The sequence below is a fragment of the Lynx canadensis genome, chromosome C1, assembly GCF_007474595.2.
Source record: "Lynx canadensis isolate LIC74 chromosome C1, mLynCan4.pri.v2, whole genome shotgun sequence".
Taxonomy (NCBI): domain Eukaryota; kingdom Metazoa; phylum Chordata; class Mammalia; order Carnivora; family Felidae; genus Lynx; species Lynx canadensis.
The window spans coordinates 158,141,436-158,155,799 of record NC_044310.1 but is presented as its reverse complement, the minus strand read 5'-3'; the positions used below and the strand labels follow the sequence as shown (position 1 = coordinate 158,155,799).

The following is a 14,364-nucleotide window of genomic DNA, read 5'->3' as shown; positions in this document are numbered from 1 at the left end:
AAAATGGAAACTTGACCATCTCCTGCTAAGCCTCGTGTGATCTAGCCGCATCTTCTAAACCTCCTTTCCTACCACTCCGTCCCCTTAGTTACTGTGTTTCTGTCATACTGATCTTCCAGGCCTTGAGCACCTGTCAAACTTTTGCTTGCCTCAGGGCCTTCCCACATATTTTTCCTTCTGTATGGAATTTTGTTCTACCATTCTTCACCTGTAGACTTCTCACCAGCTCAAAGAATCTTCTTTGCTTCTAAGAATTCTAACGAACTAAACAATAAAACATTTTTGAAAATTAATATTTTTAGGGCAATCGTAAACCTGGTTTAGCTGTGGACAACAATGACTTTTTTCTTAGCTCCTCCTCAGGAAAATGATTGTGGCTCCAAAGCTGCTTACTCTGTACAGATGAATCAACTGGGAATCTCCTGTCCTCCATTGGCTTAATAATACCAAAGTGAACTTACCATCTTATTTAACTGTGTAGTCCTCCGCGGCATGGGGAACAGAATTTTCCCTTCTGAAGATGAGTGATAAGATTCCAAGAAAATATTCTTTTGGATCAGGTGCATTTGAAAGGTTTATTCCTCAATATTTTTGTCTAAGTGTATTATTGATCTTCCCTGTGCCTACCTTTCAGGAAGAAAAAAAAAATAGAGACAGCAGATAAAGAATGGTGGTAGAGTAGCCTGCACACTTGATTGACTGACAAGAATGCATGAGCAAGTAGACTAGACATCTTAGGCTGAACAGCCTTGTTAGTATGCAGAGGATTAATTGCCAGATGGGGGCACTCAGAGTCTGCAATAAAGTACTGATTGTGGTAGGGCTGGGAAGGTGGGTTAAAGAGGTAGAGCTAGAGCTAAATCTTACAGATCACAGCTTTGCAGTAAGGAAGCTGTTCCAGGATCTCTGCAGAACTCACACATAAGCCCTGTGTGGCTTACCACTCAGAAGGCACTATAGCTAGTGGATGTGGACTAGAGAAAGAATCATCAGCAAAGTGGCTAGTTGGGTAAGGAAACCCATTTCCTGAGAGGCTAGACCCATAGGTTAGGTACCATTGTCTAGTGCTGACTAGTGAGAAACACTAGGGATTAAGGACTTTTCTGTAAAATAATGTCACTATTCCACTATACTGTCATTCAATTAACTTGAACATTCAAATGTTCAAAGGAACATTTGAATCTAGTGTAGGACTTAATTTTGGTCAGCAATGAAACAAATTTCAGAGAAAGGAAAATATTGGCAATCTTAGCAAGATTGGATTTGGCTTTCATCACTGCTCTTTATATATTCCCTTCTTGTCCTCAAAGAAATTCACTAGTTTCCCCACAGCTTCACATCATCCCAGGGTGGAATCTCACTCATGTATTCAAAATATAACCTATTTTTCTGCTTTGCTGTCAATTATAGTTATTCTTTTGCTTTAGAATAAAGGAACATGAAGAGGAAGAAGAAAGAAGGAGAAAACATGAAGAAAAGGATGCAGAGGAAATAAGGCGACAGAATTCATTACATGAAATAGAAATGAGGAAAAAACTAGAAAAGAGAAAAGAAGAGATAAATGAAAGCAGAAGGCTGTTTTTTGTAAGTTGAAAATATATATCTCTTCAAAAAAATGTATAATGTCCAATGCCTAACTTTTAACGTATTTTTTATCAATAATAAGGTTGAAAACAAGTTGCTATTGAATTGGGTTTTTAAGTATATTTTTGGGGCGGCTACATTTGCTATGAAATTATGTGGATGTGCTCTCATGAATGAACAAGAAAGAGAAAAGAGAATGAGACTTTCTTTCAAGTGAATGCATTTTCTTATCCTCAAAATGAGAGTTGTGAGGAATGAGTGGAGTGGTATGTGTCTGGTGCCTGCGGCACTGCTAAGAATTAGTGCTTGATAAATGTAATAGTTATTTTGTTCCTATTGCAACTCACTTTATTTTGTAATTTTTTACATTCTTTTCTTTAAAATTAGTTTTTATTCTTACTACATTCACAGAATTAAAACATCAAACACTACCAAAAGGCTTAAAAGAAGAGTAGCCGTTCTTTGCTTTACCCCTTCTGCTTCTTGTTAATAACCACTTCCAGGTTCTTTTAGCTGTTTGTTCTGATATGAAATTATATTCCAAATAATCTGTATATTTTAGTAATGGAATACTACTCAGTGATCAAAAAGAAATCTTGCCATTTGCAACAGCGTGGATGTAACTGGAGGGTATTATGCTAAGCAAAATAAGTCAGTCGGGGAAAGACAAATATCATATGATTTCAGTAATATGTGGAATTTGAGAAACGTAACAGATGATCTTTGGGGAAGGGAAGGAAAAATAAGATAAAAACAGAGAGGGAGGCAAACCATAAGAGACTCTTAAATACAGAGAACAAACTGAGGGTTGATGGGGGTGGGAGATGAGGGGGGTGGGAGAGGTGGATGATGGGCATTAAGGAGGGCACTTGTTGGGATGAGCACTGGGTGTCCTATATAAGTGATGAATCCCTGGGTTCTACCCCTGAAGCCAAGACTACACTGTATTTTAACCAACATGAGAATAAAAAATAATAATCTGTGTATTTTAAAAATATATACCAAGTTCTTTTTTTTTTTATTTTTTAATGTTTATTTATTATTGAGAGACAGAGAGAGACAGGGAAGGGGCAGAGAGAGAAGGAGACACAGAGTCTGAAGCAGGCTCCAGGCTCTGAGCCATCAGCACAGAGCCTGATGCGGGGCTTGAACCCACGAACCATGAGATCACGACCTGAGCCGAAGTCGGACGACTAACCGACTGAGCCACCCAGGCGCCCCCCCCCCCCGCTTTTTTAAAAATATATATCAACTTCTAAAGATATAGATCTTGGGGTGCCTGCGTGGCTCAGTCGGTTGAGTGTCTGACGTCGGCTCGGGTCATGATCTCCCAGTTTGTGAGTTCAAGCCCTGCGTCGGGCTCTGTGCTGACAGCTCAGAGCCTGGAGCCTGCTTCGGATTCTTTGTCTCCTTCTCTCTCTGCCCCTTCCCCGCTCATGCTCTGTCTCTCTCTGTCTCTCAAAAATGAATAATGGCTAAAAAAAAAATTAAAGAAAAAGATATAGATCTTGATTTATCAATTTTAGACATTTTCTGTCTCTCTGCCCTGGTAGTTAAGGATTGAGTTCTTTTCTAACACTGTTCTCTTCCCATTCTCTCCTTCCTCTAAAATAATTGTGTTACAATTATAGCTAAATCATTATCATTATTATATAAATATTCTCTGAAGAGCCAAACAGTATATACTATGATTATATTTCTTTGCTTGCATAAATGTTTTTCTGTGATTAAAATAATTGTGTATTTATTTGCTTTGATGGCTGTACACCATGTTTTTTGCCACATGTTCCATAAGTTCCGTCAAATGTATATTGATGTTAGTTTTCAAATATTCATCTAAATAATATCAAATTATCTACATTATTTTTTTTTTTTTTTTTTTTAGAGCTCCCCCATCCAGAGTTCTCCATCCTTCTCCTTCTGGGCTGCTTGCCCTCTAGGCCTCCTGCCCAGAAGTCATTCTGGCACTTCCTTGGGTTACTTTCTTGGGCTGAGGCTCCCATATCCTGAACCACATGCCTTCCTCTTTCTTGGTTTACTTCTCCATCTTGCTGAAATATATCTTCAAGTAACCTCCTAACAAAGGGTATACAGGTCAATTTAAAAAAATTCTTATCTGAAAAGGTTATCATTTAAAATCACATTTGCTTTATAGTTTGACTAGATATAGAATTCTGGTTCAGAATTCAGAATTTTATATTCATAGTTTCATAATCATCTGGCTTCCAGTATAGCTATTGAGAAGTATGATGTCATTTAGAGTCTTCAGCCTATTTATGTGATCCGTTGTGTTTTACTTTTTTTTCTCTCTCTTTCTGAAAGATTTCTGGGTCTTTACGTCTGCAGCTCTAAAATTTCACAGTAACATACTTTGGTACAGTTCTTTTTCACTAGTTTCACAGTGATCGAGTCTGGCAGGGGAATTAGGAATACAGGCAAATAGTGGATGGAGAAGGAAGAACACTTTACACTTGTATCTTGGGGTTTGTTTTGTTTTTTTGTTTGTTATTTTAGAGAGAGTACGAGTGGGGGAGAGGGCCAGAGGGAGGGAGGGAGAGAGAGAGAGAGAGAGAGAGAGAGAGAGAGAGAGAATCTTAAGCCAGCTCCTCGCTCAGCACGGAGGTCCACATGGGGCTTGATTCCACGACCCTGGATCATGACCTGAGCCGAAATCAAGAGTTGGTCACTCAACCGACTGAGTCACCCAGGTGCCCCTGCATTGTGTATCTTTTAAATATTTTTATTTTGTGTACCATATGATTGTATTAACTATTTAAACATTAAATGAAAGTTGTATATATTTAATGTATTTTTTCTCATTATAAAATTATTTTTAATTACATATTTTAAGGAAATATTTGAAAGGAAATACAGAAAAGCATTAAGATGAAAAGTAACCTATATAATCTCATACCACGGAGATAACTATTAACATTTGATTCATTTCTTCCAGTTATATATACGTTACAAACTTACATCTGTATATGTGTATAAAACTGAAATTGCTATGTAGTATTTTATATTCTCCTTTCCCCCCACTTGCCCATTATATTGTTTGTATCTTCCCATGTCATTGAGAGTATAATTTACTTAGCCATTTCTTCATTATTAAAGATTGAGATTGTTTACAACTTTTCACTCTTATAAGTAACTTTGAGATAAAGCACATGGTACATAAAACTTAATGCACATCTCTGATTATTTCTTTGGGATAAGTTCCTGAGAGAGAAATAACTGAGTCAGAAACTGTGGCCATTTGACAAGTTTTTGTTAGATATTCGTATGTTGAAACATATTTCTGTGATAGGATAATACACAATTTTTTCCCTCAAGGAACATGTGAATGATAAAAATATCATCAAGGCTGTGGAACGGCAGCAGCAAGAGGAGGAGGATGAAAAGATCAGAAAATTTATCAAAGCAAAAAAGCGTCTTATGCAAATAGGGAAAGAAAAAGAAGCTGAAACACACAGGTAAGCTTTTAAAAATAACTTATGTAATTAAGTACTATCTGAAATTATTATAAATCAGAAGTTGGAATATGAGAGTAATTTTTAAGAATAAGTCTTATTATTTTATATTATATTATATTTATATTATATATAATATTATATTATATATAATATTATATATTATTATATATTATATATTAATATATATTATATATTATATACATATTATATTATATATAGTATATTATATATTATATTATATATTATATTATAATTATATTATAATTATATATAATATATATTGTATATTATATATATTATTATATATTATATACATAATATAATATATAATATATATTATATATTATATTATATATATTATTATATTGTATATTAATATATTATTATATTTATATTATTTTATATATGACTAGGGCATTCAGTGACATGATGATATCAATTACAGCATGTGAGTTAGGGTTCCCTTGGAATATCAAGGAAATCAATCTGGTAGATGGTTGGAAATAGTGGAAATCTCTGCTGTGGGAGAGGGATTTGAGCTGGAGATGGCTTTGTGAGCCACTGATATATAAGTGGTAGTTAGAACTGTGGGTACAGATGAGCTTACTTATGGTGAGTAGGTAAAAAATGAAGGTCCCTAGAGAAGTCCATATTTAAGGGTCAAATGGAGAAAGAAGATAATGTGGAGACCAAAGAATAGTTTTCAGAGATTGGAAGAAAACCAGAGAAACAAGAAAGGAAAGTTTCAATAAGAAGATAGCAGTCATTGGTGTTAGATCAATAGAGGGATTAAATGAGATTTTAAAAATGAAATGTTCATCAGATAGGGAGACCACTGCTCACCTTAGTGAGAAGTTTGAGATGAGGTGAGGGAGAGCAGGAGGCCAGTTGCAGTACATCCTGTTTCTGTCTAGATCTACTTTTCCCTTGTGCAAACTGTTCTGATGGCTTTACATCACATGTATTTATTAAGGCCCATGAGGCTCTCCTAATTCCCAGCTGCCTCAGCTTCATCACTCAGACTTCATCTCATACTGTCCTCTCCTTTGTTGCCTCTTAATCACTCACACTGAACTCCTGTACCCTCTCTGAGGAATGCTCACCTTTAACTCTTTCAGATCATTATTCTGAAATATAGGGCCTTCATATAAGGCCTTCTTATTGAGGCCTTCCGTGACTACCTAAGTTAAAATTACAGCTCCACTCTCCACATTGCTTACCTGTTTAGGTAACCTGTTTAGGTTGCTTTCTTTTTCCTCATTGTGTGATATGGCATTATTTTAACTACTTACTTAGTTTACTCTCCGTCTACCCCAGCTATAAGGAAAGTTCTATGAAAGCAGAGATTTTTAAGGTTTTTTTTACTATTATGTCCCCAGCACCTGGAATAGAGTCTGGAGTATAGTAGGCAATCAATAAAAGTGTTTAGAATATTGTTTTTGAAAGCCTAGATGAAGTGTCACTTTTTCCATGAAACCTTTTTTTCTCATCTGCCTATATCACTTTCTAGCTCTCTCATGGCACGTATCACCCTTTGCCTTGTATAGTTATTTGCATAAATGTCTTTTCTCCACTTTAGATTATAATTTCCTTGGGATATGCACTGTGTTCTTTCTTACCATTTCTCCCACATTTCTTTGCAAACTCACGCAATTTAGTAAATCTGTCATATCTAAATTTAAAAGTATTTTTCACCCAATCTTATATGAAAATACCCCTATTCCTTTAACAAATACCTAGTTATTGTTGAATGTGTCAGGCACCATGCTTGGCTCTGAATTAGAAGACTTACCTCGTCTCTGACCTCAGGAATCTCCTAGTATGAAAGGAGAGTTGTTTATCTTCATATGAATAGATGAAGTCAATAAGGTGCTATGAATAAATTGTAAACAGGATATAGTAATAGGATGGATTTCTTCAAGAGTTTGATAATTCTTACTAGTTATTTTTGAGATTTCATTTAAAGAAATGTTGGGGTGCCTGGGTGGCTCGGTCGGTTGGGCGTCCAACTTAGGCTCAGGTCATGATCTCACAGTCCATGAGTTCGAGCCCCGCGTCAGGCTCTGTGCTGTCAGTTCAGAGCCTGGATCCTGCTTCAGATTCTGTATCTCCCTCTCTCCCTGCCCCTCCTCCACTCACACTCTGTCTTTCTCTATCAAAAAATGAATAAACGTTAAAAAAAATTTAAAAAAATAAATGCCTTTGATTTATTTTATAAATTTTTTTTTTTTCTTTCAACGTTTATTTATTTTGGGACAGAGAGAGACAGAGCATGAACGGGGGAGGGGCAGAGAGAGAGGGAGACACAGAATCGGAAACAGGCTCCAGGCTCTGAGCCATCAGCCCAGAGCCCGACGCGGGGCTCGAACTCACGGACCGCGAGATCGTGACCTGGCTGAAGTCGGACGTCCAACCGACTGCGCCACCCAGGCGCCCCGCCTTTGATTTATTTTATAACCTAAGCCTCCAGTGTTCAAGTAAGAAGGGTGTCTGATACTTTTGAAAAAATTTTCATTGTGAGAATTTTAACACTTTATTTCCTGGACACACACACACATGCCCACACACAAGATATACATACATTCCTCTCTTTGGATTTTTAAAATATCTTTTCTAAAATATTTTTATTCTTAAAAAAATAATAAAATAAAATAAACTTTATTCTAAAAATAAAGTATTAAAATTAGTTTCCACTTAAAATAATTAGTACATATAAAGAGCAATGGGGCTCCATTTAGTCTTGTAAAAGACTATAAAATATATGATTTCTAATAAAATTATATTGGCTTCAAAACAAATCTATTCATGAAGATTTAACAAGTGCTGGTTATTTTGTTATAGGCTAATGGAAGAAAGGAGAGAAAGAATAAATAACTTCCTGAGTGAACTAATGAAAGAAAAACTTGACAATGAAGATTTGATTATTGCTAGAGATACTGCAGAAGCTGAGGCTGAACGGGAAAAAAGAGAAAGAGAAAAATATGAAAAAAACAAGGCAGAATTAAAAACGATTGAAGAATATAGAGCTGTTGTGGTAAGCGATTAAATTATAACAAATGAAAATAAAAAACAACAACAACAAATGTAAGCCCTTTCCATTGTAGTTTCCACTCCCTCTGCCTCTCTGACAAAAAAAACTAGCAAAGATTTGGAAAACAATGTATGAATTACCTGCCTATATTCTTGAAATCAAACTATGTTTACTTGCTAGCAGAATATCACGATAATCAATTACAAATAAGATATTTTTTTTTATTTATTTATTTATTTATTTTTTTTAATTTTTTTTTCAACGTTTATTTATTTTTGGGACAGAGAGAGACAGAGCATAAACGGGGGAGGGGCAGAGAGAGAGAGAAACACAGAATCGGAAACAGGCTCCAGGCTCCGAGCCATCAGCCCAGAGCCTGACGCGGGGCTCGAACTCACGGACCGCGAGATCGTGACCTGGCTGAAGTCGGACGCTTAACCGACTGCGCCACCCAGGCGCCCCTACAAATAAGATATTGATAACAAAGATAGATGCTTCTGTTTCAGAACCATCTGAAATGCAAAAATTGTTATTCACTTAATATACATTTGAATGTTTTTAAGACAAACCAAGTAGAAATCACTCTATTGCATTTCTGTATTTGATCTTTCAGATAATCCTTATCTCCTACAAAATTGACTGTCATAACATTTCATTTGGATAGTTTATAGACATTGTAGCAATTAATTTTTTACCTACAAATATTCCTTTACCTTGAGAAGCTCTTGCCATCTGTTTCTGTATTTTATTTTTTTAAACCACCAATGTTACTCAAGTTTTCGGTGTTTCCTGTTATTGGAGAAATAGAAGAAAACTGGCCTTGTGGGAACCAGCCCAGGTGCATGTAAATTTTCCACTCTTGCGTTGCTCCTGGCTGGTTTTCTGCTTGGAGCTTTCTAACTCTGCTTTATTAGAGAGAACTGGTTGATAAAAACTTTTTTTTTCCCTTTACCTTTTAACATCTAGATGAAAAATAAAGAGGAAGAAGAAAGGCAGAGAAAACTAGAGGCTAAAAAACAATTGCTGGCTATCATGAAAGCAGATCAGATTTTCCAGGAGCATGAAAAGGAGAAAAAACGCAAAGCTGATAAGGAACATCAAAAAGTTCGAGATGCTCATATTCAGCAAATGGTAATTATTTTTAAGTGTTTATACTTATCTTAGCAATAAATACGTAATGGAGAGTTCATGCTAGTTTTCTGTTTCCCAGGTGGTTTATTTTATCAAATAAGATCAGGTGATCATTATGATTATGACACAATAAAATATATAAAAAATGTGAAGAGTTAGTTTCTGTTTTTATCTGTACTGAAGTTCCCATACTAAGTTTATGTCTTTTGCACAAATATTTTTCTTCAGTGTCTACTGTGCTTTAGTAAATATTAAAGAAAATGCAAATGAATATGGCAGGTCATAATGCTTATCTTCTTTTAGTTTTTCCCCTCTTTATAACTGTAATCCAGAGATTATGTTGACTGAGATCTCATAGATTTCAGAGTTGGGGTGAATAGGGGTACCAGAGATTTTAGAATATGTGTAGAGGACCTGGCATCCAATCATTTATGACTTAAACTGTTTTCCAAAATGGCTATACCATTTTGCATTCCTACCAGCAACATATGTGAGGATAAGTTGTTCCACATCCTCATCAACACTTAGTATCATTATCCTTTAATTTTAACTACTTGTAGTGTAGTGATATCTCATGGTTTTGTTTTGCATTTCCCTAGTGACTAAGATTTTGAAGGTCTTTATACATCCTTCATAGCCATTTGTGTGCCTTCTTTTGTGAAGTGTCTATTAAAATCTTTTGTGTATTATTCAATTGGGTTTTCTTTTTTTGTTTTTCTTTAAAGTTTACTTATTTTTGAGAGAGAGTGAGAGCCCGAGCAAGGGAGGGGCAGAGAGAGGGAGAGGGAATCCTAAGCAGACCCAACACTGTCAGTACAGAGCCTGATGTGGGGCTCAAACTCACAAACTGTGAGATCATGACCCGAGTCAAAACCAAGAGTCAGACGTTTAACCGACTGAGCCACCCAGGTGCCCCTGGGTTGTTTGTTTTCTTATCATTGGGTTTTAACATTTTTTTAATATGGTAGAATATACATAAAATTTGCTATTTTATCCATTTTTCAGTGTATAGTTCAGGGCCATCAAGTGCATTTACTGTCATCATTATCCATCTCCATAACTTTTTCATCATTCTATGCTGAAACTCTATACCATTAAACAGTAACTTTTCATTCCCCCATCCTCCCAGTCCCTGGTAACCACTATTCTACTTTCTGTCTCTATGAGTTTGAATATTCCAGGTACCTCATACTAGTGGAATCATGCAATATTTGCCCTTTTGTATCTGTATTATTTTACTTAGCATAATGCCTTCAAGATTCATCCATGGATAATATTCCATTGTATGTACATTTTCTTTATACATACATCCATCAGTGGACATTTGGGTTGTATCCATCTTTTGCCTATTGTGTATAATGCTTCTGTGGTATACAAATACCTGTTGAGTCCTGCTTTTAATTATTTTGTCTATATACACAGAAATAGAATTCCTGGATCATATGATAATTCTAGGTTTAACTTTTTAAAGAACCACCATTCTGTTTTCTATAAAGCTGAACCATTTAACAATTCCCACCATCAATATTCAAGGGTTCTAATTTCTCCAATTCTCAACATTTGTTGTGTTCTGGGTTTGTTGGTTTTGTTGTTGTTTATAATAGCCATTGAAATAGGTTTGAAGTGGTATTTCACTTGTGGTTCTCATTTGCATTTCCCTAATGATTAGTGATGTTGAGCATCTTTTCATGTTTATTGGCCAGTTCTATTCAGCATAGATGGGTTAGCAATAAACCATTTCAGTTTATGTATTTATGGAAATAACTTTGTTTTCATTTCATTGGGTATAAAATTACTGGATATCATTTTCCCCCAGCCCTTTGAATATATTGTTCCAATGTCTTCTGGCCTTTATTGTTTATAATTAGAAATCTACCATTAATCATATTGTGGTCCCCTAAATGTGATATATCATTTTTCTCTTGCTGGTTTCAAAATTTTCTCTTTATTTTTGGCTTTCAGCAGATTGACAGTTTGATAGTCAACCAATAATGTGGGTGGAGTTCAGTTCAGTTACGTTAAGCCAGTAATGCTGTTACTCCTGCTATATAAGTTGTGTATGGGTTGAGGATGTTATTTCTAAGAACAGCAAATTCACAGTTTCCCCTGGCTTTTAATCTTTGCTAAGCTCACTGGGGTCTCCTGTGTGAATGTGTAGTTTACCAATTAGTCAAGGATGTTCATAGAATTTATTATTTCAGTCCTTCTCTACCCATCTCACTTCCAGAAACTCATCCTTAAATTTCTAGCTGCTTTGCTACTCAACCCAAATGAAATCTGCCATCATTGTCCAGCAAACCTGCAAGTTTTCACCACCTGAGCTGAAGAGATAGCAATGGTCCCCAGACAAGAATGCCATAAACTTGCGATTCTTACCTGATTTAGTAGCAGTTTTTCATGAAAACACATTTGTCAAGTAGTTGCCTATACATTGTCACTTAACAGTGCTCTGAAATGGGGATTTTAATAATTTTTAATAATAAGTTTGTTTTTTGTGGAGGCGAAATGGCTGACTTCCTCATGTAGCCATTGCCAGAAGTAGCATCTGCCCAATTATTTTGAAGCAAATCCCAGATATCATTTCATCAACATATATTTCAGTATGTATCTCTAAAACTCAGGGACTCTATAAATTTACACAATCATAAGTTCATTATCATGTCTAAATCAATTAATATTCAGTGTTTAAATTTCCTTCAAATTGTCTCATATTTTTTAGTTTGTTGGTTTTGTTTAATTTTTTTTAAGTATGCTCCACACCCCACGTGAGGTTTAAATTCACAACCCTGAGATCAAGAGTCGCATGCTCTACCAACTGAGCCAGCCAGGCGCCCCTTAGTTTGTTGTTTTAATCAGGATCAAATAAGGTCTGTATATTCTATGTGGTTGATATGTCTTTTAAGTCTCTTTTATCTAACACTCCTCCTCCACCCCTATCTTCTCTTTTTTGTCTTAAGTTCTGCCTTTTTGTCTTTATTGTGTTTGTCTTGCAATTTATTAGTTGGGGGGTTTTACTAGTTGACAGAGTTTCTTGTCTTTTGGAATTACTACAGTCTGGATTTTTATGGTTGAATCCCTGTGATGTAGTTTATTATGTTCCCTGCATTTCAGATACAATTTAGTTTGGGTCAGATTCAGGTTCAAATCTTTTGGTGAAAATTCTTAGGTGGTGTTAATTCCATCAGAAGGCACTTAATGACTGTTGTCATTTTCTGTGACATGAACAGCCTTTGATGATCATTGCTTGATCTCTTAGTTCATGAGGTGGCAAGACATTGATATTCTCTCATTTCTTCTTACTCATATGCTCAAGTCATCAAAGAACTTTTCAGGATCAACAATTTGGCATCCCTCAGGTACATTTTTTAAAGACAGGATAAATGCTTGATAATTTCCCTTTATTTTCCAGTATTCAAAATAATTAGTTCTCTAGCATCCTCTAAAGATGCTTATTACTTTAGCCCCATCTGTTATAATTTTTAGGATTGTAAAACAATATTTTTGAAGTTTCTTTATAAATCTATTTATGCTTAATGCATATCAAAATTGAGGCATCAATCTTATGATCCATTATGGTAATCCTTCACTTCCATTGTCACTTCCTTTCTGTACTTCCTTAATGTCTTTCTACAAATTGCTGCCAAACGAACATATCCTAATTTCCCTGCAAGTTCCCAAATTATAGCATTTTACCTTTTATGAGAGTGTTTTTGTGCTTTTTTTTCTTAATCTTTTTGATCATTTTCTACCTTTTCAAACTTTTGATATTGTATATTGTATCACCAATTCAACAAATAGCACATAAAGCCTTTTTTTTAAACATAGAAGACTTAATTTCGAATTGTAGGACTAATAAAAATTTGGTATTTCATATTGTTATGGTTGCTCTATTTCCTTATAAATTTCAATTTATGGTGGATATCACATTTGGGCTACTATTTTATACTGAAGTGTTGGTTACTGATTTAGAAAAATATTTTCATGAATATTAAATATATTTATAAGTAGACAAAAATCACAAAATGTTAGACAAGCTCAGCATTTCTTAAAATGCTAAGACAAAAAGTTTTCAGACTTCATTAAAATATAAACAGTGAGGGGCGCCTGGGTGGCTCAGTCCATTAAGCGTCCGACTTCAGCTCAGATCACGATCTCGCGGTGCATGGGTTCGAGCCCCGCGTCGGGCTCTGGGCTGATGGCTCAGAGCCTGGAGCCTGCTTCTGATTCTGTGTCTCCCTCTCTCTCTGCCCCTCCCCCGTTCATGCTCTGTCTCTGTCTCAAAAATAAATAAATGTTAAAAAAATTTTTTTTTAAATATAAACAGTGAAAAGAACAATGCTTTTGCAAATATGAGTTGAAAGAAAAAAAATTGAGATGTTGATAAATTGACTTTTGGTAAATTGCTGAGAGTACTTACTCCACCCAGTTCCGGATCAATCAACCTACATTGATAAATGCCACTCATTCCAGCTTCAAATTCCTGGGAAAAGAAAATGTAATTGTTTTAATTTAGTTCAGATATTCACTGCTGATTTAATCTTATGTGGCTGGATTACATGGTATATCGGACTGATTTAGGACAGTGGGTTTGAGGGAGTTCCTTCAGAATAGTGGATGGGGGGGTGAGGGAGGAGTGGCTAGCTGGCTCTGTTGGAAGAACATGTGACTCTTGATCTCAGGGTTGTGAGTTTGAGCCCTATGTTGCGTGTAGAGATTATTAAAAAAAAAAAAATAGTGTATAGGTCAGGGACAGTGATTGGTAGGTCTTCCTCACCTGCCAAAGTACATTTTCTAAACGGTAGAAACAACATTCTAACCTCAGTTGATTTTTACCTAAAGCTCATGCTTTTAACTATTTTGTTATATTATTTGCTTAAAGATATGGTATTGCATAAGGCTATTTTCACTGAGCCACTACTTTGAGCATACTACTGTGAGAAGCGTGGGAGTTTCTGAAATAAATTATAGAGTATCAGGTTTGTACTGTGGGGGTCCACTTATACATGGATTTTTTTCAGTAAATACATGATTTTTTTTTTTTTTGAGATTTGCTACCATTTGAAAAAACTTGCAGATGAACCACATAGAAATTTTTTTAAAAATTAAAAAGGAAAAAAATTAAAAAATAAAAAAATTAAGAAAAAA

The 14,364-nt window shown here is 35.4% G+C and overlaps 1 protein-coding gene across 2 annotated transcripts in view; it reads left to right on the top strand.

The window, feature by feature from the left end:
- Positions 1–14,364, top strand: part of CCDC173 (coiled-coil domain containing 173) — a 57,324-nt gene that overhangs the window by 17,381 nt on the left and 25,579 nt on the right. For both annotated transcript variants that reach the window (XM_030324015.1, XM_030324012.1), the window contains exons 5-8: positions 1,428–1,584; positions 4,918–5,057; positions 7,899–8,091; positions 9,055–9,219. In XM_030324015.1, the coding sequence (XP_030179875.1) occupies positions 1,428–1,584; positions 4,918–5,057; positions 7,899–8,091; positions 9,055–9,219 (655 nt within the window). The remainder of the gene's footprint in view (positions 1–1,427; positions 1,585–4,917; positions 5,058–7,898; positions 8,092–9,054; positions 9,220–14,364) is intronic.